The 25,949-nt window shown below is 38.8% G+C and overlaps 1 protein-coding gene across 2 annotated transcripts in view; it reads right to left on the reverse strand.

The window, feature by feature from the left end:
• Window positions 1–300: 300 nt before the first annotated feature.
• Window positions 301–25,949, reverse strand: part of IKZF3 (IKAROS family zinc finger 3) — a 70,818-nt gene continuing 45,169 nt past the window's right edge. Inside the window, exons 4-8 of one of the 2 annotated variants that reach the window (XM_081160962.1) lie at window positions 24,104–24,361; window positions 23,059–23,226; window positions 20,811–20,927; window positions 12,042–12,158; window positions 301–2,245 (exon numbers count right to left, since the gene is read on the reverse strand). In XM_081160962.1, coding sequence (XP_081017088.1) covers window positions 1,542–2,245; window positions 12,042–12,158; window positions 20,811–20,927; window positions 23,059–23,226; window positions 24,104–24,361 — 1,364 coding nt within the window. In that variant the 3' untranslated portion in view covers window positions 301–1,541. Of the gene's footprint in view, window positions 2,246–12,041; window positions 12,159–12,394; window positions 12,503–20,810; window positions 20,928–23,058; window positions 23,227–24,103; window positions 24,362–25,949 lie in introns of those variants that run through there. The other variant, XM_081160963.1, reaches the window with a different exon arrangement.

The raw sequence follows: 25,949 nt of genomic DNA on the forward strand, positions 1-25,949 counted from the left end.
TTGTACAATTATCACAGAGCTCTTCCTTGATAGCATGCCTCCAATAATTAAGGATAAAGATGACCAGAGCCAAGGCAGACATTCAGGAATCTCTGAGGAATACAGCAGCTCCATTTAAAATGGGAAGAAAAAAACCCAACCTGCCTGATGAAGAGCCTGCCAGCAGAGGTGTCCCCCCCTTACCCCATCGTGAAGCTCAGCCCTGATCTAAACGACACTCATGGTGTCTACCCCTGAGTCCTCTCCCGTGGGGAAGAGGGAGATTAAGTCATACTTTCTTTGGTTTTTGTTTTTAAATTGTTGGCAAGTTTGTTTTGGGTCTATACACTGATACTCCGTGAAGGGGACCAAGAACTTCAGGCAGGTGTTGCTGTTTTTCCTCCCTGGCGGTGCTGCTAACCCTCTTCCTCCTCGGAGCCCAGCTATGTCCATCTTTTTTTTAATTCTCATCCAAGGATATTTTTTCCATTGATTTTTAGAGAGTGGAGGGGGGGGAGGGAGGAGAGAGGGAGACAGAGAGAGACATTGATGTGAAAGAGACACATAGATTGGTTGCCTCCTGCTGGGGGTCGAACCTGCAACCCAGGTATGTGCCCTTGACTGGGAATGGAACCAGAGACCCTTCCGTGCATGGGCTGACGCTCTAACCACTGAGAACACTGGCCAAGGCCCAGCTCTGCCCATCTTGATCACAGGAAATGGATGCCGTAGCCCATGGTGAACAACTTCCTGGAGTTTCCATGACAGTCTATACTGAAAGCCATGTTTTTCTGGTACAGAATTTCTCCTGTAGGCGAATGCTTTAACCCAAAGCAGCTTTTAATTGGAGAAGGTAAAGGGTAGAAGCAGATGTATTATCAGGTGACTTGGGTTTGTTTTCTTTGCTTATGTGATAAGAAATGGATCTGATGCTCCAAGACTGAGTCTTCAGTTATTTATATGACTATTTTATGACTATTCTTATTTTATGACTATTTTATGACTTATTTTATGACTATTCTTTTCCTTACTATTAGACTCTAAGTGGGATGGGGAGATTAGATCCTAACCCTTCCACTTTTTGTTAAGTGCAGAAGGACAAGACTTCCAACAAGGTCAGTTGGTCAGCTCTTCTTCTGTGTGGACCTGGGCTCATGATCCAAAGGCTTTTGCACGTATGGCTGACATATCTCAGAAAGAGTGTCTCATGAAGCACTACAGGGGACTCTTTTGACTGTCAACAAATTCCAAGGAATGCCTGTTCTATTGATGCAAAAGAGTGACCAAATACTTCTCTGGTTTTTAAATATCATAAAATTCAAGTCCCTGATGGGAAAACAAAGATTTCACAAAAGTAGTAACATTGGCATTATCTGCAAACAACTTCTGAATGGAGACAGCATTTCTCTGTTGCCCATGTGAGCATGACTCTCCAAATAAAAGTGGTATGGAAAAGAGTTTGGAACTGAGTTTGTTTTTGAGAGTGACTTGTTAGGCAGGGGTATCAGTTTTTAAAAACAATGTTGAATGCTCAGGCGTGAATCATCTCCGGGATCAGATGTTCACTTCAGCATGGCTCTGTGTTCTCCTCTGGCTATGTGAGATGAGAACTCATACCGATCATGGCTTCGATACCCACACATGTTGCACTCAAATGGATCACGAAAGCCGTGGCAACCCATGTGAATGGTGAACATCACATAATCCAGGAAGAGGACTCGACAGTGGTCACACCGATACACATCCATCACCTCCCCTTCTTTGTTGATCACTTTGATGGAGTCTCGTGGGCAGATGGGTGGGGGCTTGAGGAGTTCATAAGGGCGGGGGACCTCCTTCAGAAGTGGCATCCCATTGCGGGCCCGAGGAGGGACCATGTGATTTTGCTGGTAGATGTGATTCTGGCGTTCTTCATGATTGCTGTCAGTGTCCGTGGAGTCCTGGCCACTATTGTTGGGGGAGAGGCCTCTTTCAGAAGGCAGGCTCTTCTCTGGCAGGTGGATGTTCTTCTTTTCCAGGTCCTGGGGGGAACCATTTGGCATCTCGGCACGGGTGAGGGCTATGGGATACATGCTGCTGATAACTGGAACCATCTCTGAGGTGGGAGCAGGTGGTGTCTGGACTAAGGGGCGCAGGGCCTCGGCACCAAGATAGCTGATGGCGTTATTGATGGCTTGGTCCATCATCCGGGTTTGTATCATCTCACTCTCTTTCTCGTACATGTAGCTGGGATTATAGTTGACATCAAAGCAGTGGCGCTTCTCACCTAGAACAAGTGAAAGAGTTACAAAAGGAAAAACACAAAGGCAGAACATTTATAAAATGATTTTCCAGAGTCCTTGAAAAGTAAGAAAGGACATGTTGCCTGCTCAGGAACACCCAGCCCAGGCAGAATGGTTCCATATGGCACCAAAGTCTCAGGGGACAGTGTTTGACAGCACATGTTTGGGCAGTCAAAATAAGTTAGGTTAGCAGGCAAAAGGAGGAGTCAGAGATGTCATTAAGTTGACTACAATGTGAGTTGTTTCCACTGCTCATGTTAGAGGGGAACTCTGGCGGAAACAAAGCCAGAGAACACGAGGACAAGGTTTTTAAGGGGGCTCCCTGTGCAGGAGCATGGGGGCATCTGCATTTCTGCTCATGAACTATTAAGACACAGTCAATTCCCCAACTCTTATTTGCTTGTCATTTTCTGCTGGTAACTTAAGGAGCAAGGGAGACAGAAACATTGCCAAAGAGGGGATGATCTGTGACTGGCCTGCAGCTTCTAAAATAGCTACAGGGGTAGAAATAATAGCCCCAGAAACCCCCCACTCCCTACACTTGCCACTCCCCAAACACATCAGTTGTCAGACTGAGATTCAAGTAAAAGAGCTTCAAATATAGAAAGTTTTAGAAAAGCTTTCTTGATGAAAGATCACAATCTTTGCCCCTTTCATAGAGTGTGTGATTCTTTTGCTTGAAAAAAATGTGATCATTAGGACCTATCTCACACTTAACTGAAAAATTTATTTGTGGTCACCCTCTCCTACTTCTCATGTCAAACTGCTGAGAAATTTTGAAAACAGAGTTTAGCCACCTTCAGGGTGTGTGGGTGTCGTGTGTTAGAAAACTGAGGCTCTCTGGCCACAGGGAAGGCAGGCACAGGGTCTGCAGTGATGGCAGATGTGCTCAGTGGTGAGTGGCTGGTTGAAGGGAGAGAAAGCGAGGATGTGTCAAGAGCTGGAAGTGGGCCTGAGGTTATTGCTGATGCTTTTTCGTTCTGTAGACATTGGATTCTAGAGAGATTTGCTGAACCATATCCTCTCTTCTGTAACATTTCTTAGGCATGTTGTGGTTCCAAAATTTGTCACCACCATACGGTAAAGAGTTCAGTAATGAAAACAACAACAACATAAGAAAACAAAAGAACTGGAAGAATGAGTTCCTTTTCTTGAAGTCTCTCCAACCTACTGGGAGAGAAATAAGACCTGTACATATGGAACTGGAGAAAAATAAATGTTAAAAGTTGTGAAAGGGATGCATCCTATGGACACCTTTGGTTTTATTCTAAATACCATGCTTGAAGGATTTAAGCAGGATAGTAATATGTCTTCTGTAAAAAGAATTATAAGGCATGGGCAAGGTAGTATGGACACAAATCATTTACTTAAGCGAATGCGAAAATTTTAGAAGTACTTGGGGAAGGGAAATCATTCTTGGAAAACCTAAATTTTGAGAAGAGTTTTGAAATGGTAGGATTTAGATTTTCAGAGGTAGATGAGACATCCTAATTGAGGGAGAAGCATGAATGAAGGCAGAGAAATGTGCCTTGAGCAGGAAAGACTAAGAGTCTGGGTATAGCTAATATCAAGAAGTATGAAGTAAAGTATTTCTCAAACTTCACTTATTCCTTCACATTCTGCAATATTCACACACCAGGGTGGTTGACAGCATGAGTGCTCGAGTCACATGGACTGGATTTGATGCTGGCTCATCAGTTACTAGTTGTATGACCTTGGTCAAGTTACTTAACCTATCTATGGCTCCGAGCCCTCCTGTAAAATGGGGATAATAATCGCATCTACCTCACAGGGTCACTGGTAAGCACTTAGAACAGTACCTGATACATAGAAAGTGCTTGGTAAACATCAGGGTTTTTTGTTTTGTTTGAATCAGTTTCCTTTCTTTCTTTTTTTTGGTTAAAATAAATGTTTTTTAAGGAAACTTCATATCACTAACATAAACGGAAAACCAGAATCACTTGCCACAAATAGAAGATAACTATGAAAAATAAAGACGATGAAACAGAGCAATCGATTCAATTGTGATCAGACTCTACTGTGAGTACTTGAGACAAAGATCCCCCGTCTTTGTTCAAAACAGAGATCACCAAGTGTGAGGTGAATGTTCAACAACTAGCATCAAAATAAGTTTCAATCTTTCTCCTTGGTATAATCAGGGAGATTGAAAGAGAACTAAAAAGAAAGTAATTTTCTTGCCATGTGGATTAAGGTTTTTAAATGCATTGTGGGCCTCCTGGCATTTTGCATCCCACATTTTGGGAGATACTGAAAAAAGATACCACATGGTGGGCATTCTGAATGGTCAACCATAAGGTTTGGATTTGAACAAAGAGCAAACCACTACATGCCCCTGAGCAAGGGAGGCTTGTGGTCGAAATGTTATTTTCAGGATATTAATGTAACAGCAATGTGGAAGAGGAACCAGAACAGCGAGAAACTGGAGCCAGAGAGACCGGCTAAAAGATTTAATGTAATCAAATGGATTTGTCCTGCATCCCCACTATCTTAAGGCCAACCTGATAGTTTCTAGACAAGTATCTGAGAGAAAAAATATGCAAAGAAAAACACCCTGCTGCCTGGCTGGGCATGGCTCGGCGGTTGAGCATCAACCTAGGATCCAGGAGATCGTGGTTCAATTCCTGCTCAGGGCACATGCCTGGGTTGCAGGCTCGATCCCCAGTGCAGGGGTGGTGTGTGTGCAGGAGGCAGCCAATCAATGACTCTCTCATCACTGATGTTTCTATCTCTCTCCCTCTCCCTTCCTCTCTCTGAAATCAATAAAGATATACTTAAGAAAAAGAAAAACACCCTGCCTTGGCAACTCAATAAAAAGCAACAGAAAAGCAGACATTTACCAACGTGATCAATGGTTCTTTCTTATTTTCAGCTTCTAGATTGGATGCACCTTTGTTTGATCAAGGCTGTTTGGAAGAATGAGACTGAGAACAGGAAAACCAGCTAAGGTCACCATGTTCATTCCCCTGAGAGTGACACAGAAATGATGAACTTTGGTTTCTTGGCCTTTTCAAGTTCTTGATGATTTTCCAGTGTGGCCAGTTCTGCTCAACTCCCCAAATACCAGGGGTTCCTGAGAATCTTTTTATCTTTTCACCCAACAAGAGAGGCTCCAGAAAGTTTCTGGGGTGGGGCAGGTAAAACACAAACTCTGCTTTTATCCTTTCTCCCAAGAGTTGGCTTTACTTAATTAGGCCTATAATTTCACAACCTACACCACCTGCAGCACATGTCAGAAAACAGCTGAGTGCTAAAGTTGTAAGAGGCAAAACATTAAGAGGAAAATGAACCCCTGGATGAGTGGAAATAGGTGACTGAGTTCTGCGGTTAACGCAGACCATTGTTCATTGTGAAGAAGATGGGAGAGCCTCAGATCTTCACGTGCATGCACCCTGCAGTCATCAGATCCCTCATCTCCGAGTTACGGTAACTTGAGTCGTGCAGATGATTATCAGTCACCTGTAGACTCGATGACTCAATGTGTATGAAACTCAGAAGGGTAAGCTACAGTAATTGAAAAGCCAACAGCTCACGTTTCTTTAGTAACACACTCATAAAAAAAGGTTAGTCAAACCACAACAGTGTAACTGCTCCCAAACCTGCACGGAGCCTCTAGTCCAGCTTCTAGTCAAAATCATACCACACCTTTGAATGACTAATGATAGCAGCTTCAGGCTGAATTAGAGGTTTTGCTTCCAATGAAAATACAAATGGCAGCAGCAACTTGTAAGTTTAGAAACCAAGGCTGCCTGGCTGGGCTATCCCCTACCTGTAATCCTTTTTAAAGGTGTCAATCCCTAATATTTAGGCTTTGGTAACTCTACTAAGCAACCACTTGTCTGAATTGCTGCAGTGTGTCCAGGGCATATGGCTGTTGCCTTCTAAGTGCCAACTTCAAAGTACAGAATTACAGCCTAGAGCTAAAAAGGGACCTTCACTGAGCATGTGGATTCAGTCCTCTGCCTTTGGGGACAAAGGACAAGATCCACCATCCTAATCTGTTTACTTCTGGTCTTTATACTTCACAGTACCTAGTACTGTGCCTTATAGGTAATACTAATAAGAACAGCTACTGTTTATTGAGTCTCTACTATATACCCAGTGCTGTCCTAGGTACTTTGCATATTGTCTCATTTTACCTAAGATGACTTATCATCTCTTAGTCAGATGAAGAACCTAAAGTGCAAACAAGTTGATTAACTTGCTGAGGCTGCTCAGTTGGTAAATGAAGAACCAGGATGCAATCCAAGTATGTGTTTGAGCATTAACTGCTGTTTCCTGCTGCTACCTTTCCTGTGTCAGCACAATCCCAGGACCGGAAGTGACTTCAGGGAAAAGCAACTGTGCTTTGTTCCATAGGGACCAGCACCACGCATTCAAGAAATATCTATGATGCACAGCTATGATGTCTATATGGTGCACAACAGAGTGCCTGGCATATGTAAGCACGCAATTAAGTGATGGATCTATCATCATCACCATCATCATCATCACACCATGTTAGGTACTTTGAGGAATATAGACATAATTGCAATCCAATAGGAGATGCAGCATTTACACAATTTCATTACAAATCAATATCCTTAATATGATGTGGTGAAACTGAGTATAGAGTAGCCAAGAGAGTGAAGAGAGAAAAATACAGACCACTTCTCAAACACGCCACACATAATACGTGACAAATATCAATCTATTATTTTCTTTAAAGTCTCCTTTGTAATCTGAGGTGGTGGTAGTGATGGTGGTGGAGACAGTCATATATATCACAGAAAGCAGACGGTTAATCTTGCCTTGAGTGCAGAGGGAGAACAGAGCCAAGAGAGAGCTCAGGAGAGTAGATGAATATAGACCACGTGTACCTTTAAGGGCAGATGTGAGGGCGGGCATTTCAGACAGAGAGCATGGGAAGAACAATTACATGGAAGTAGAAAAGTATTACATAGAAGTGGGAGTACATTGTGGCTGAATTAAAGGAGTAGTTAGCTGAAATGATAATATTAGAAAAGGCAAATTGGAGACAGAATGTGGAAGTCTCAGACTGCCTCAGTGGTTTGGATTTTATTCCAATGGGGAAGCATTGAAAGGTGTTTTGGCTTTTGTGTGTGTGTGTGTGGGGGGGGGGTGGTTGAGAAGGGGAGAAATGATTTAAACATTATAAAAATAACACAATTCCAATATTGCCATCATCATGATGGGTAATGTGAAATATTCAAGTTTGCTTTGTATTTAAGTTATTTGAGTCACTTGAATTTATTTGCTGCTACCTTCATATAATTTCCTATGTGTATTATCACTTACTGCAAGCATATATCCAAAAAAGAAAAAAAAAGGCAGGTAAGTAGGGTAAATGGGGTAGATGGAATATCTGATGATGATTATGCCTCTGATTTCAATCTAAATGAGACTAAAGTGACTAACACTTCTTCCAGGAGGAGGAAAGCAGAGGGGAGCCACAGAACAAGAAGCAGGAAGGAGAGAGAACAGAGAGAGCTGTGGGGGTGGCTGTGAGGAAAACTGAGCTGGAGACCACATTTTTTTTTTTCTGCTGCAGAAGCCTTTGTCCTCTGTGAGACACAGTGAAGTGCTATTTGGATGTTGTCTGTCCTGATGGAATCACCAGCAGAAGACACTTCTTTTCTCAAGAAAGCACACCATGGTAGGAGGATGAAGAGGGTAAAAGGGCCAAAATTATGGTGACAGAAGGAGACGAGACTGGGTGGTGAGCACACAATGCAATACACAGATGTATCATAGAACTGTACACTTGACACTCATATAATGTATTAACCAATGTCACCCCAATAAATTCAATTTAATAAAAAAATGAAAACACAGGGAGAATAACTGCCCTTCTTCAGAGTTTTTTCCCCACAAGCTTTCAATGACTAGACTCCTCCCTGTGCAAAGGCCCTGTGTCCCACACAGGACATGCACTGCTCTGGGTGACCTCCCTTAGACTGCAGCACTTTCCAGCCTTAGGTTCTGGCCCTGCTCTGTCTCTCCACCTATCTCCTCCCCTTTCCCTTCTTGGTAAAAGAACTTCACTGGATGGTTCCTGATATCCCTTCAAGCTCTAAAATGCTGTGATTTTTTAATGCATATAGGATTATGGATTTCAGCCTTTTGGGAAGGGGTGGGAGAAGATACTTTGTGCTCTTAGAAACAGGCATTAAAACTGCTTCCTGTCACTCTGTTAACCAAAGCGGACAATTTCTCTTTAGCTACTTCACAGGGGGAATTGATGGTGTTTGTTGAAGTGTCAAAACCTCACTCATATGTTTACCGCAGGTGAGTGAGATCTTTTTTCATGTTCGTTTAGACATGAAAACTTCCTTTAATAAAGTAATATATAAAATAAAATAAAAATAAGGAGATGCTATGGTAACCACTTTGGTCTGAATAACACATCTGTTTTTGGAAAAAGAATGAAAATCAGAAAAAGCAATATGCAGAAATGAAGTCATTTTCCTCCTCCCCCCAGGAGAGAAATCTGGCCTCTATTTTGAGCCAAGTATTTGAAGATGGCCTAGTTAGAATTATAGTCCAACAAGTTTATAACAGGAGAATAAGATTCAGAGAAAAGACAACCCATAAAAGGGTTGGGCACTAAAAGTAAGGTCTTCTTGTCCTTTGAAAAGAACAACTAAGAAGAATTATTTTGATGATGGAAAGATACTGGTTTCTAATGAATGTGTATCAATTTATTCCCCATTTTAGAGAACGTGATACAAAATTTCTTAGAAAATTAGGAAAATGATTTTATTTTTCTCCTACTTGGGCAATTTAATTGCATTCTTACTCTTCAATAGAGGCATGCATTTTTTTGTTTGTTTCTAAATGCATTTAGACTTAATCCAATAGGTCCCTCTTCCTCAGTTTGATTCTAATGGATGAGAAATGTTACCTACTGGTAGTTATCTCTAGCCTGCTGGGAGAGCATCAGGCTGACCTGATGGTATAATTTCACCTTTACCCTCACAGTTCAAGAGGTCAGGGAAGCCAAGGTTGGTCTGAGTGCTGTGCAACTGTCAGCAAGGATTAAAGGTAGTGACTCATTCTTCCTTCACACTTTACCCATTGCCATTTCCCTGGCAGCTGATGTTTTCAGAAAATGGTGACTTGGAGAGGAAATATAGGAGAAAGAAGAGAGAAGAGAAGAGGGGAGGAGGGAAACATTAGCCCCATATATTTTACATCACTTCATATCACACTGTCATAGTGTTCCTTCCCCTGCCCCCCCTTGATATTTCTATTTTCTATCAAAAAGGTTGATTCAGTTAAATGACTCAAGAGCTTTATTTATTTTAAAAAATATCTCTAAAACAAAGGTTCAGGATATAAGCTAATGCTAGAAGATTAGAGCAATGTTCAGGAACAGGAATATCACAGGCGTAGCAGGAGCTCTATAACCATTTCAGGATGAACGAATGGATGAAAGAGTGAATGAACAAATAGTGATGCCCTAAGTCAAATATATAACTGTTGAGCTAACATAGCTGTTTTATAGAATCTCAGATTCATCTTACTAAAAAAAACCCCTAAAATATATGATATGGTTCCTAACATAAACATCATATTTGTACCACCTTGAGAAAAGAGTTATCTGAAGTTACACAAATGGGCTTGATAAACACAAAGGGTATTCATACTTACTGCCTTTTCTAACTCATCTCACAGACTCGTAGAGAGGGACCTTCTTGATCACTCCATCACCTATTCGGTCTCCTCATTTCACAGATGAGTAAACAGAGGCCCAGATAGGTTACGTGATTTGTCTAAACACACACACAGTTAAGAAATGACTGAGCTAGAATCAGAACCTGGGTCTTTTGGCTTCTAATCCAGGGTTCTTCCTATTGCACTATACCACAATTTACCGAAAAAAATTTCCCCCAGTTATTTGGAGTCCCCGAAGCCCTGAAGTTGCCACCTCAGTGCAAATCGAGAGCTAATGCTACTGGGTTTCCTGATTCCACACAGAGAGAATGTGACGATGGTTCAGAAGATGAGAGAAATCAACCTATAAGATCAGCATCTCTCATGAGTCTGTAAATGGTGGCATAAAAATCCTCTGGCCATAATGGTAACAAACAAATGGAACATGAGTCCCTGATGCAGTGAGTAAAATGGCATGGACTTGGACATAAGAAACATGTGTTTTTAAATCCATGAAAATACCAAAGCAACTTTTATTATATTAAGTAGGGCCTTAGCATAACAATAGGCATGGGGCAGCTATAAGAATTAGGTACCTTCTCTCATATTTTAGTTCTCTCAGACCAAAATGAATTGACCATGACTAGGTTGAAATTAAGTCACTTTACATCCTTTTTCTTGCCCATTTCTCCCATGTCCCTCCCCACATCAGCTACAGCCATTTCTAGACTCAAAACTTTCCCCAAATTAAGTTACATTCATGGCATAGAATAACAATTCAAGCTTTCTTTTGTACTCCAGTCAGAACTACTTTATACATGTAAAGCTCAAGAGAGATATGAGCAACATCTTAAGATAATGTCTTGGAATCACAATTAAGTCCACTGAGCCTAACTCCATATGGAAGCCCATACATGCCCCCTGACATCTCTCACCAAGGAGAGGAAAGATGGGAAGGAGGAGGGGGTCTCCCCGAACTGAAACGCAACAACTTTAGTCTGACATGATTTATTCTTAAAGTGACTAAAAGGGTGCAAACGCTTTTCAGCTATTCAAAACTAATAAGCATAAATACCAAACTACGTAATTTTGAAATATATGGGTTCTTTCAACATATCTCTATAATTCACATAAAATACCAGCCTGTAAAAAATTATCTAGACCAGAATAAAATTTAACCAGATTTAACCAGACAGGCACTTCATATCTGTAAAAGCTATTGGCAAGAATAAACACGAAAGGACGGGAGTCAGAAATCAACAGCAACAGCAGCTTTGGAAAAACAGACCAAGAGATTTCTAAAATATCATCGGTGCTGAGGGAGGTCTATTTTCATGTGATAACTATTTTTGTTCAATAGCACTGACTTTCAATTTATAGCAAAATTGATACATTCAATTTAGCTGCCTACTTCACAAATACAAATCTATTTTAAATATCATGGTCACATTTTTGTAAGCATCTGGGAGAGTTCAGCAAAATATCTCTGCCTTTCGGCAGTCTTAATACCTTAATGGACATAATTATTTCTTAGCCATCTCCTTATGTTGTATTTTTTGACAATGTGAAAACCAATGGCATAAAAATTAACTCCAGTAAGATAAATGACTAAATCAAGTCTTATTATTTAAATCTATGTTTTCCCAACCACTTTCTCTTAAAGCCAATTTTGAATCAAATTCAAGAAAATATGCCAATACATTTTAAAGCATGAAAAAAGTTTGAGCATGATAATGTAACCAACTTGTAAAATATAATTACAAAAATGTTATCTTGCACATCTTACTGGTGTACACTGCATAAACTCATGCAACATATGTCATTCAGAATAAAGAAGAAGGAACAGCATTTATAACACCAACTCCATTTAGGAAACTGGATACCAAATACTCCTGTCTTCAACTGTAAAGATTCTTTAGTTAAAACATTTTATTCTATTTGCTCTAGTTATCAGAATGAATCATGAAGAATAAACGTGTACAATGAAAAAGCAATTGCCTTATTTTAACAGAGATTAAGCTAGGAAGGGCCTGTGTAGTAAGCATCCTATGTTATCTCATTCAAACTATCTGCTAACAGCAGCAGGAAAAAGGGTTTTATTCTTACCAATGAATTTCTGAGGCATTGAGCTTTTTCGTTTTGCCACATTGCTTGCTAATCTGTCCAGAACGAGAGCTCTTTCACTTCCCATCTCTGCTTTGATGTGTCTTGCCTCCGCACTTGCTGGTTTGGGAAAATGTAAAAAGAAGAGGGGAAAAAAGGTTGGTAAATGGGAGCAGAAGAAATAAACTGGAAGGAAAAGTGTCAGAGATCTGATGCACACTCTTGTTACCGGTTATTACTGCTCAGATTCTTGCCTGAGGGACCTGCTGTGGTCAGTGAAGCCAGCACCAGGGCACATTCAAATCTTGCAGTCCTTATGCTGAGATGGGAAAGCCCAACCCATCCCCAAACAGTACCTTCATTAGCAAGAGGAAGTATTAAATAAACAGACTGGACGTGGTTGGTTGCAAAAAGATAGACAGAGATCTTCTAACCTCCGATCAGCCTTCTTTCTGATTCTGAGTAACTGCGTGTGACACCTGCAGACTGATATAATTCTTCTTAACAACTTTGAAAAAAAAAAGTATGGTGCCCCAGATTTACTGCTGTTTATGTTAACAGCACTTTTGAAAATAGATACACTTACCCAGACAGCAAGAAATCTACTCAGTGATTTGTGTATTGAAATTCTGAGTGGTTTTTTTCTTTTTTTTTTTCCAGCATGCTTCTTTCAGTTCCTATCTTTTAAAATTCTATTTCTCTGTCTCAGTTAAAACTTCCCTGAGCAACACTTCTGTCTTGAAATTAAAGAGCAATTTGTATAATGCATTTTTATTACATTTCTAATGAAAAATGTGAATAAAAACTGCCTAAGAAAGTGGTCTAATTATCAATCCATGAACAGAACTTCCAGTTGTGTAGGCCTGTGGTTCTCAGACGTGCCTGAACATTAGAACCACCTAAAGGCCATGTAAGACTCACCTATGGCCAGGCCCCTCTTTTAGGTCAATTAAATCAGGATCTCTGGTGTAGGGGCCTAGGCAGCAGTATTTTTAAAGTTTTCCAAATGATTTTAAAATGCAGCCAGAATTGAGAACCTCTAGAAGAATATCTAATCAACTAAATAGTTAATAGGAATATAGTATAATTTACCCTTGTACAGCAAGCAGTCCCCAATAAGAGTTCATGTTTAAAGTTCAGAGATACAAGCTGCTCTAAATATAAGGCTTTAAAGTTTAACACATGATGCTAACCCAAGCTAGAGATCAGCAAACTTTTTTGCAAAGGGCCAGATATTTTAAACTTTAATGGAACACATATTGTCAGGGTGACAGTCTCTGTTTTGTTTTGTTTTTAACCCAACCCACCACCCTTTAAAAATGTAAAAACCCATGTATACAAACAGGCTGTTGGCTACATTTGGCCTGAGGGTCATAGTTTGCTCACTCCTGCCCTAAGCAAATATGTTGTAATACTACAAACATTTCTCTCTGTTTCATTATAAGCATTTCAGGAGGTCCTAATTACAATGAAGGATCCATACATTTCTAATGTCTTTAAGGAAGAAGACACTGAAATTAAATGATGATAGTAAAAAGCAAGTGATGATTGCAGAATAGATTTCCCCCCCAGCTATATATACAGACTTAGGAACTGTCAGTGCTTGTTCTGGAGTTGAAGAGTTTGCTGTGTGAAGAGTTTCTAATATATGGAAATAATGTCACCAATTCCATGGTATCTCAGACATTCAGTACCACAAATGGACATATCCAAAGAGAACACTGGTCACATCTGCAGTAAATGAGACAAAAAGGCCTCCAGGGCAAGGCTGTCAAGTATGGTCAGGGCAAGAGAACAAAAGACAAATTAGAAAAAGATAAATCAAAGTATTAAATATTCTTTATTTTATTATTGGCATGTTTTTGGTTTTGTTTTTTTAAAACCCTATGCCAAACATTACACAATAAATTATAAAACTCAGAATTTTTAAAAATCAGAAATAAAATGAAATCTGGCTCCAAAAATGATTAAGAGGATGATAGTAATGACCATATTTACTTAGACTTTGTGAGTTTCCTATCAAAAATAATTCTATGCTCTAAAGAAATAAATCCCAGACTCCAGTTTAAGCTATCAACAATACTGTTTGTGTAATGAAAACAGGGTCAGAGTAAGAGGCTTGGCAGCTTTGGGGCTAGTGGTGAAGTATTGCAACTTTGGCTGACAACCGTTGTAAACAACTGTCACTTTAGTGACAGGACACTGCTGTTGAGTGAAGTGGATCAAATTCTGTCCAGCACAGGGATAAGTTTAAATGACCAAACAGGAAACTATTATATATATAATTTCCTTTCACACAAACCACCGCCAGATGTGGTAGTATCCAGATCCCCAAGAGCAGAGAGATGAAAGACAAAGGCCTGGGATTTGAAGTAAGTTCCTGAGGCTATTAGATGGAGGCCTTTTCTCAGAAGCATCAGACAGGCAGCTAAGTTTGTGGTCTGACTGGGGACATTCATCCTGGTTTGAACATCTCTGAAGAGGATTAAATCCAGGTAAGTCTCCCCCGACCACTCTGTATTTATGATCAAAAAGGTTTAGAGTGAAATGAGAATAAAGTAACAGTACTTTGGAAATTTTTAACTTTATCCCCATTTTAGCACTATTCTTACTAGTCTCTTCAGTCTCTCCTCTAATGGCCCTGTCATTACCCAGAGGTATGTCCGTTTAGTCCCAGGCCTTTCTCCAAGCATTCTGCTGTTAGTCTAGTTTTCCCCCTTGTCTCTCAGTAGCCACTGTCTACATTTTACCAAAGTCACTATCAATTACCACAGCAGCTGTCTGAGGACGCATACTCAATATCCTCTATATCTGGGAGGATGCTAAAGCAGGGGACACATTGACCTAAATAATGTAATTAGGGCATGTCACTAAATGGCAGCCCTCCGAGATAACATCACCTTTTTATCCCTGTTTACTCACCATGCTTGTCTTGACAGTTATTTCTAGATAAATCTTACCCTGTAAATCAGTGACCAAATGACTCACATTTAAAACACAAACTTCTGGAGGTTATGGATAGACAGGTAATTTGAGGCATGGGTGGAGACTTTTCCATTTTCCTAATTCTGGTTAGTTTGAAAGAAATCTGAAACTCAACTAGAGGACTTCATCCACCCATACCCTCACTCAAAATACCAACTCCAAGAGCCAAACTCTCATTGTACCTGTGAATACACTCTAGAGATTTTTATTGAGTTAACTGTGTTTTCTAATTGGCAAGTTAAGCAAAGGCTAAACTTTTTTTAAAATTCTCACCCTAGGATATTTTTTTCCATTGCTTTTCAGAGAATGGAAGGGGGAGAGAGAGAGGAGGTGGGGGAAACATAGGTGTGAAAGAGACACATCTATTGGTTGCCTCCAGCATGCACCTCCGACCAGGGCTGGGGATGGAGCCTGCAACCGATATACGTGCCCTTGGCCAGAAATGAACCCAGGGCTCTTCAGTCTGAGGGCTGACACTCCAACCACTGAGCCAAACTGGCCAAGGCAAAGGCTAAACTTTTAATTGAATATTCTGCACTCTCATTTTCTTTCCCAAACTGCTAGTCTTTGCCTTGCAATTCTTGTACAGCTGCTGTGCGATACCATTAAATGAGTGCCCTTTAAAATAAAGAAATGCTATAGAGTTAGACAATCTTTGGGGTACAAAGAGTTTAGGCAATAACAGAAAAGAAAGGAAAAGGAGACTACTGGTTTTTGGTCCTCTGCTTCACTCTAAGACCCAACTGTCTATTTATACAAACAGTCTAGACTTGTTATCTTGCTGCATCGTGTCTCAGAAATGTAAGTGGAGGGAAACTAGTTTGGCAAGATAGTAAGGGAACAAGATAATGGGTTTAAATGACGAAATAGGAAATCCGTTCCTGGGTGGTGTTTGGCAGTTTAATGTTGCAAGGGGGTGGGTGTGGGGATATGGGATGGTGGCAAGGAACTATCTGCACACTTGGTTCACGAGTAAGCACAGGAGTAGGACTGTAATTCTGGATCAATTCCCCTTCATTCCACTTGCCTACTGTATAGTGGCTATATCAATTTTCATCAGCAAAATTATTTAAAAGACATGTTGAAGAAAAATAATAAAATGAATATGAAGTCTTAATTACAAAATAGATTACTACCTTTAATCTCTGTGCAAGTCTGAAATAGTTTGTCTGGTTTTTAGTTACCTGTTCCCACGATGCCATTTCTATCTCAAAGTGATTGCAGGTTTAAATATGTAATTTGTTGTATTTTTGTTTTTGTTCAAAATCCTTCATTAGATCTTGAAGTGTTAAATGGAGCTCAAATAAGAGGCATGCTTCCTGTCTCTTCTATGGTGTCAGTAGCTAATGGAGAGTGGAACAAAGGGGTGTTATTGTGCAATCAGAATTGTCTAACAAGAGATTGCTATCAAAGACTGGGGCAGGTTCTAACAAAAATGTTACATAAAAATCATTGCCTTTTTGAGCAAGTAAAATGAATATCACCTGTAAGATAGTATCGATTTTTAAGCAAAATAATCAGTTTAAGAAAATAGACCTTTTTTTTGATGTGAGAGAGACACATCTACTGGTTGTGTCCGGCACTCACCCTGACCAGGGGGGCGGGAAGCGAACCCACAATGCTTTGGTGCACAGGCTGATGCTCTAACCACTAGGCAGTACCAGCCAGGGCAGGAAAATAGACTTTTAAAACATTTAAAACTTTTTCTTTGGTCTGCTACTTGGAAAAAATATAAGTTTATTTGGAAACTCTCATGCTTGTATTAGCTCAACTGAAACAATGTGAGTGAAGATAAAAGGTTTTGACTCCTAGATTAATAAATATAATTATACAATTACTTTAAAAATCTTTTTATTGCTAGGACTTGTCATACAAAAATATGTCCTGCTCCAAGTGCTCATAATTTGTGTGAAATGAGGCTAATGAATCTCTATGCCAGCTGTTAGTCCCTTTCTGGAATAAGGATCAAACTAATGAGAAAATAAAACCTGTGGGCTTCTATATTCGTTCTTCTTTTCATACATACTGCATTAAGACAGCAGAATTTGAGTACCTTCATGATGTCACTTGTGACATCTGGTGAAGAAACGTGGCTGAAGTAGCAATATCACACATCTCTATTATATCAATAGATCAAGTGGCCACTCCTTTGTTGGATTGTGATTCTTCAAGAGTAGGGGTTAACCTTCACTTATCCTTACAAACAGCTCTGACACAGAGCCTGACGCATAGGGAATACAACAAATGCTATCTGAATAAAAGAAAAATGAGTAGTAAGGCCAGAGGTCCTGTTGCTCAGCACAGCTTTCTTTTGCAGACTAGACTCCAGTCTGAGGCCTTTTTTCTGTTCTGCTTCCATAATGGTCTGCTTCTTGATGGGGGCAGATTGGTCCCAAGGTTGGGCTCTCACACTAGGCTGGACTTCAATTTACAATAAGCACTTGATGAATAAGTGCTGCATTCACAGTAAATATGGAGCATCATCACTTTAAAAGTCAGGGATGAAGGGATAAGATGCACCACTGGTGATACTCTAATCATCAGGCTCAGAATGGAACACCACGTCCAGACAGGAACTCCCAATTTTAGGAGACAGAAAAGGAAACCATATAGAGAGAAGTGGCAATAATTAAATGATTGTCTTGTGTTGCATTAAACATTCTTTACATTTTGAACTTCAGGAAAAATCATAAGAACTATTTGAAATATAAGAGTAATATATTGACTGACATGCAGTATTTATTATACCTGATTAAGTTGTGACTTTATACACTTTGTAACCTGAAACTGCCATTACAACATATTTGGTTTTTTAAAAAAAATCAAAACTTGCTTAGTTAACCCCCCCCTTTTTTTTTTGCTGAGACTTAAAGTATGCTGCATGCATCCATCAAACCACCTTTATGAAATGCGAATTAACCTTTATATTTTAGCATTTCCTGAATCACCTTCTACCACAGAAGATAGCTAAAATATTTCTTTTGATAACATTCTAATTTGAAATTCCTAAAAAAAGTAATGGAGTGAGAAGGTGGTAACCTTACTTCAAAATCAATAATTTTGAGCTTACTGTTCATAGAGGGTAGGGTACTGATTTTCCCCCTACTTCCAGGAGAATTAAGACATACATATATGCATATGTATGTGTCTATTAGTATGTGTGTTACTATATTTATTTTGCTAATCAAATAATATATAACCTTTTAAAAATATAGCCATGTTTTCCAAAAGTGAAAACAGTAGAAAAACCCCAATGTCCATTAACCAATGAATGAATAAATAAAACATGGTGAATCCATAGGATGGAATAGTATTCGGCCATAAAAAGGAATGAAGTGCTGACACATGCTACAACATGGACAGACCCTGAAAACATGCTCAGTGAAAGAACCTGGACATCAAAGGCCACATATTATACAATTGCATTTATGTGAAATGTTCAGAATAGGCAAAACCATAAAGACAGAAGGCAGATTAGTGCTTGCCAGGGCCTGGAAAGAGGAGAGATGGGGAGTGACTGCTAATAGGGGCAGGGATTCTTTTCAGGGTGATGAAATGTTATGGAATTAGTGGTGATAGTTGTATAATTTTGTGAATATATTAAAAACTATTAAATAGTACACTTTAAAAGTATGAATTTTTTGGTATGTGAATTATTCTTCCATAAATTAAAAAAAAAATTATTGATTGATTTTAGAAAGCGAGCAGAAGGGAGAAAGAGAGACAGAGACATTGATTTGTTGCTCAACTTATTTATGCATTCATTAGTTGCTTCTTATATGTGCCCTGACCGGGAACTAAACCCAAAACCTTGGCTTATCAGGATGACACTCTAACCAACTGAGCTGCCCAGCCAAGGCTTTCCATAAATTTTTGAAAATAAAAAATATTGTTAATCATGAAAACAATGAAAGTTCTAGTGAATTTTTAGTCGGTCACTGAATTTTTAATGAATCTCAATTTCCTTACCTCTAAAATGAGGAGGTAGGATTAGATGCTCTCTTTAATCTTTCTAGCTTTAAATATTAATGATCTATTTGGAATATAATAGATTTTCATAACTTGGGAATTTCTCACAGTAAGAGCTTTGTCTATGGTCTGAAATATGGAACTACAAGCAAAGATGCCCAGGTATTGCCTGACTAACCTTAAGCATGTCACTTAAGATGTCAAAACCCACATTTTGGGTAGGTTTCTTTTAAGGAGAGTAAATGTTTCTCTTTAGAAATAAGGAGGAAATCCAACTCCTTGATAAAACCAAAGATGCCATCAGAATAAAAAGCAGAAGCAGTGTAAACCAACAGAATTCAGTTGGCCAGCTCCTAATACAATAAAAGTTTCCTCTCACTCAAAATGGGTACAGTTAAACTCATGATTTCCAATCCATTTTCCTTGAGTTCCACATTATTTCTGTCATATTTTTGTAATCTTTCTGCATTAGAATGTCCAAACTATTCAACTGCAACTATTACTGTCAAACATCAAATCTCATGAGGATTTATACCTAAGCAAGTGGTTCAAGTGACCGAATAAAAATGTCACACAATCCAAGCTGCAGAACCAGGCTAATGGTCAATGGAATGGGACAAAGGACAGCTGCAGAGATGCAACACAAAAAGTTTCAGGCTGTTTCCACTGAAGAATGAAAAGGAAATAAAACCACAACTAATATATGGAAAGAATCTAGTGTTTCAACCTATCATTGGTAGGCATATAATTCAAAACACTGAATAAAATATGACTAGAGAAGTATATGATTTGGGGGCCTTACGCAAAGAAATCCTTGCGGTTTTAATCAACTCTGCCCTAGCCACCCTTCAGGCTGCTCTACTCTCGATCTTTCCTATTTCAGTTCATGGCAACTGCATTCTTCATCACATCCTACACCAATCTGTTAGGAAATCCTGTTGGTGCTACCTTTAAATATATATAGAATTAGAACACTTCTCACTGCTCCTACCACAACCAAGACACAATTTTCTCTTGCTCAAATGATTGCAATGGCCTCCTAAACAGACTCTCCAAATTCCAATCTTGCCCCAAATACAATCTATTCTCAATAGCAAGTAGAGTGATTCTTTTCAAAGGAGAAGCCCAATCATGTCACCTCTGTTCAAAACCCTCTGAAGATTTTCAATTTCACTTAGAGTAAAAGTTTTTACAATGGCCTACAAGGCCTGTTAAGATCTGGTTTCCCATTTCCTTTCTGGCCTCCTGTCCTATTACTCACTTCAACCACACAGGACTATTTATACTTCTTCAAACTCAAGCCTCAGGGCCTTTGCATTTGCTATTTCCTAGTTATCCACAGGGCTCTCTCTGCCTCCCTTTAAGCCTGTTAAAATGTCACCTGGTTGAAGCTTTCCCTGACTCACCCTCAGCCCCCAGTACCTGCTTCATTCCCCCCCTCCCCAATTATTTATTTTTTATTAAATCTTTTGGGGTAACACTGGTTAATAACATTCTATAAATTTTGTGTACAGCTTTATAATGGAACTTCTGTATACTCTATTGTGTGCTCACCATCTGAAGCCCAGTCTCCTCCCATCAGCATATATTTGATCCCCTTTACACTCTTTATCTTCCCCCTACCCATCATTTTTCTTGATACTACTTACCACCTTCTAATACACTGTATACATTATTTACTTTGTTCATGGTTTGTCTTTCCCCATGAAAATATTAAACTCCACAAGGGCAAGATTTTTTGGTCTTTTTATTTACTATTGTATCCCACCACCCAGAACAGTAGATGTGTGAAGAATGAGTGTTGCATAATAAACTCACCGGCTTCACCCAGGTCACTGCTCTGAAGAAATGTACGGCAGCGCTCCTTGTGCTCCTCAAGGGAACTTCTCTGCTTGTAACTCCTTCCACAAAATTCACATTTATAGGGTTTCTCAACTATAAGGAGAGCACAGGGGACACTCAGTGATCCTCAGGATTAGAACAAATAGTGTATGGGAGCTCTGTGAAAACTGCCTACTAGGAATGAGACTGCTGAGGGCAGCCAGAGAATTTGGATACTTCTGCATCTGCATTACTTTTAAATTTAGTAAACTGAAGTAAGGTTAAGGTCTACGATGGATTATTATGTCAGAGTATTCTTCAAAAGGACAGTCTCCTTTCACAGATGAAAGGATTTAGACTTAATGATTATTATTGAATATAGAGGTTTGACTCCAGATCCAATCTTGCTTCTTTGGAGAATAACATGGGGCTTTTTTATTCTTCAAGGAGGTTAGTGTGGTTTAAGAGTGAAACAGAAAAGGGCCACTTATTTTGTGATGTCCATCTGGTTGTAAGTAAAGAATGCTGTACTTAGTGAGAGTTAGCCATTCAGCTAGAAATTGATAGCCTTTTTAGAGCATTGACATATTTGGATAAATTCAGCTCATCATTGCCAAGTGGTTATAGCAAAGTCTGGACTAAATCAACAAAAACTGAGCAATGAACTAAGGATAATTTTGAATAATTAGAAATAAGAACAAATTGCAAAAATAACTTCACCTTAATTTCTAAGATAAAATAAAGGTTTCCTCAAAAGTTGATCCATACAGTTCAGGCCCTTTATAGTCCCAACTCTTCCAAATGTTCTATTGCTTAAAACATGTAAATAACAACTTCAACTCTGTGTACAAGGCTGGTCTTTATGATTTGTTGATAAAATGTACCCTATAAATTTGTCATCGAGTTTTAGAAACTGAGATTTTTATTTTCTAATCCTCTTGCTCTGTTTAAAACAGAACCTTTGGAACTTAAAGCACTAAAAGATCCTTTAATATGGAATCCCAAATTAAATAAAACAGAACCTTTGGAACTTAAAGCACTAAAAGATCCTTTAATATGGAATCCCAAATTAAAATAAATGTAGGTTTGCCAGGGCTAAAAATGTTAAGTTTCTGCATAAATTGGTGTCTTCTAGAATCTGTCTTAAAAATGACTAATACTGTTAGATCTTACTTGAAAAAAGCAACAGAAGAGAACTATTCTAATTTTTTGGAACAGATTCATTACTTTGAACACTGAGCTTTGAGCAAAACTCTTCTTTTGCCACTTACGACGTCTTACGGTGGATTTTGTTGGGGGTGACTTGATTAATCCTTAGTCTCTGAATTGTGACCAGTTGAGGATTTGGGGCTGGGTTTTAGTCAAAGCAGTATGTGGATTGGCATAAAAACAAATCTTTTTTTTTCTTCAATTAAAATTTTGACAGATAACATCAAGAACATGAGGTCCCAAATTTGAAAAATAAAGTCAGTTTTATTTTTGTAGGAGGGAAATTCTAAATGTTGAAAACAAATTTATTATCTTGCTTGGTTAAAATCAGAAGTGAAAAACATTAAGACAGAACATTGTTTTGTATGAATTCTTATTTCTACTCCTCTTTTAGAGATTAAAAATAAATGGGCTGATCAAGAAGAAAGCTGGGTTTAAGAAATTTAGCCCATGCACACCTAAAACTAATACAATGATATATTATGCCAATGACAGTTCAATAAAAAAGAAATTTGGCCCAGAATGGCCCAAAAAAAAACCCCAAATTTAGCTCAGAATAGCCAAAAGTAACCACCTACCAATGATTTATATCCAGTTTACAATTTTACATAATTTACAAACTACACAACATTGAGTTGCCCAGACTTTTGAATGAAAGGTGTGTGTTTTCAAGGAAAATAATCTTTTAATAAAGTTCACCATAAGAGAATACTGATGGCTATCATTTTTTCGCAAAAATTAAAAAGGCACCAAAAATAAAATTAAAAAGGCATTTTTATAGGGCAGGCTCTTCCTGTCGGGTGTTGTTCTCTAGGGCAGCAAGAATGGTAAGGAGATGATCATCCCCATTGAGCCAGACGGAGAGCAATTAATGCCTTAATGGAAGTGTAATTAGCCCTAGAGGTCTCTGCTGTTGTAACCCTTCAGAACTGGAATGACAGATGAAAACCTCCATATTTAACTCTTTCTCATTTTCGCAATGGGCACTGAGGAACATACATTTACTAGATATGGAATGCTCATTGCTCTCACTTACCAGAATGTGTTCTAAGATGACCTGTGAGTGCATCTCTTCTCTGGCATGCGTAGTTGCAGAGGTGACACTTAAAAGGTTTTTCCCCTGTGTGCAGTTTAATGTGGCGGAGGAGGTTACCTTTCTGAGTAAAAGATGCCCCGCACTGATTACACTGGAATGGGCGTTCACCTTTAAAAAGGACAAAAAGGAGATTTCTGATCACTGGCAAGTGGCTAAGCCTGTGCACAGATTAGACGCCTATGGCAAAAGCTTATCTTTCAGACAGTTCTGTTCTTATTGGGGTCAGCTGGGAGCTGTATTTCCAGGCAAACATAAGACTTCCTTATGGAAACTTCCCTCTAGAAGAGAAAAAGCACTCACCTAGTAAGGCTATTTTAGGTATCACCTTGTCTTGAATCAGAGCAAAAAACAAAAACAAGAGTAGCTCTAGAAGAGCTTTCTAGATGTAAATTTTTACACTACTTAGCATTCTTTTTAAAAATAATCTCAATCTGAAAAAAGAGCCACAGACTAGCTACTGAGGGCCAGAAATGCTTTTTAAAAGTATTCATAACAGATGGAAATCTATTGGGCTCAATGGGACTATTATACTTGTACGCATTTCTATAGCCTGTTTATTGGGTGAAGGTAAGTTTTTAAAAACTGGTAATAAAAATGATATCCTTTCATCTACCAAATTTGAACCCAATATAATGAGATCTGCTTTTCATAAAAGTTATGTAAAAAATCTAAGAAAGATGCTTAAGAAGTATATCGCACAATTCAACTCCTACTTATTAACTGAAGAAAAAATATTTGGCTGACCTAGAACACTGCTCTCTACACACTCCTTTTGTTATTCATAGCATTTATAATGTTTGCCAAATGCATGTGAAGCAGAAATAAAAATTACTGGGTAAATGGAAATGCAGAGAGAGAGAGATACATCAGAATTATAGCAAAAATCAATGAAAGTAATCAAAAGTCATCCCACATTCTACCCTTCATTTCTTACATGGCTGCATTAGGACAGTTCTCAGAAGAATGGATAAAGGAGACTATTTACCAGTATGGCTCCGCTTATGAACCATTAAGACATTGAAGCTAATGCAGGATAATCCACACACATCGCAGTTCATCTTGCCACTGGCCGGCCTGCTACTATCATACGAGACGTGTCTCTCCAACTTAATGTTTTCATATTCATTATACTCTCTTGAATAGCTGTAAGGAATTTCAGGCTCTTCTGCATTTCCCATGGGCTCTGGCTTCAAAACATTCTCATCCCTTTCACTATATTCATCTTTCACTTTCATCGAATCATCTGCAGGAAGGAAAATGCAAAAATGAACAATGATTGTATTTGGATCTATCAAAGCAGCTCAGAGAGCAGACCCGCAACTGACAATTAAATACCAAATGAAGCTAACATAATATTGTACATATATAAAACAAGAAAACACCATTAAGATGATCACTCATCATTGGAATTTAGAACCATAGTCAGGGGAACACACACACATCACACACACACACACACGCACACGACAGCATTTTAGGCCATCCAGAAAATTAGATGTAATAGATTTTAGATATGACTTCTCAAAGAATCTATGAAAAAATCATTTTGAGCAACTCTTATCCAGTACTGGGGGAGAAGAAAGGTTTTCAGATCTAGTACCTGTTTTGGTGGCTTCAATTAAAAGGCAATGTGATGTGCTCTTTGGTTTCAAGAAGAAAATACTGTTTTAGTTCTTCCAATGCATCCATTTTAAGCCACTAAGATTGAGAGTTGAATAGTTACTACAGTTTTTCTGATTTTAAGCCATACTTTGTCTCTTCCCCTTCCATGTAGATGAACTGCTAAAATGAGTCTTATCTATCTCTCTTGGAACTGATAAAGAGACAACATTAAAAGTAGAGGAAGCTGGCAGTACTAGTGAAATACTGTTGAGAAAGATAAAAGGAGAAGTAATCTTTAACATAGCCTTCTGAGGAATCACTTTCATTGACATAGGTAAATGGAGCTCAATGTAAGCAAGGGGAAGGGCACCTATACCCACGTTAGGGAGAGCTAAACTCAAGATCCAAGAATTGTAGGACTGGATAGGAAGGAGGGTCTGGTCCAAGTGAGTTGGCTGACCAGGTACTATCTTTAAAAGAGTTGCAACGTAAGAACATAAGAAATGAACCAAGCAAATTTATGTACTGACACTAACAAAAACCTAAATATTTGCCTGATGTGATAATAATAAACATTTGTAAGGGATTTTTCATATCTAAAACACGCTACATAAGTGCTTACTTTTTCAAACATTTGTTCTTAGAAATTGGAAGTTGTACTTCTCCATGAAGAAACATAAATCAATGGAATTTTAGGACTGGAAGAGAATTTAGAGATTATCTAATCCAACCCTCTTGTTTTTCAGATAAGAAAATCTGGAAACGGAGATGGTTTTGGTTATTTGTTTAAGGTTACAGGGCCAGTTAATAACAGATAGGATTAGAATGCTGAACTTGGATTTGACCTCACACATCAGACACATAAAGTCTAAGTGGCTCATTACTGACATATTCCACACTCTCCCATCGATGGTGTAGACATTAAAAACCAAAACACTCTGAAGAAAAGATTATTTAAAAAAAATATATCCCTTCAAAAACACCAGTGAGTGCAGCTCCTGTTGCCACATAGGAGGAAGTACAACTGCAGCTGTGCCTGGCTTGCTACCTTCAACCAAGTTTCAATTTTCACTTCTATCAAGCTTACCTTTCATCTATATTAACTGTGCTTGCTTAATAGAGCAAGACAGAGCCTAACCACCAACAGAGGAGCCATTGCTGCAACACTGTTCCACTGATTCTCACCACGGTTCATGGTTCACAACCTCTCACTCTTCGATTAAAAGAGA

Source organism: Miniopterus schreibersii (genome assembly GCF_964146895.1).
Source record: "Miniopterus schreibersii genome assembly, chromosome: 16".
NCBI classification, from domain to species: Eukaryota; Metazoa; Chordata; class Mammalia; order Chiroptera; family Miniopteridae; genus Miniopterus; species Miniopterus schreibersii.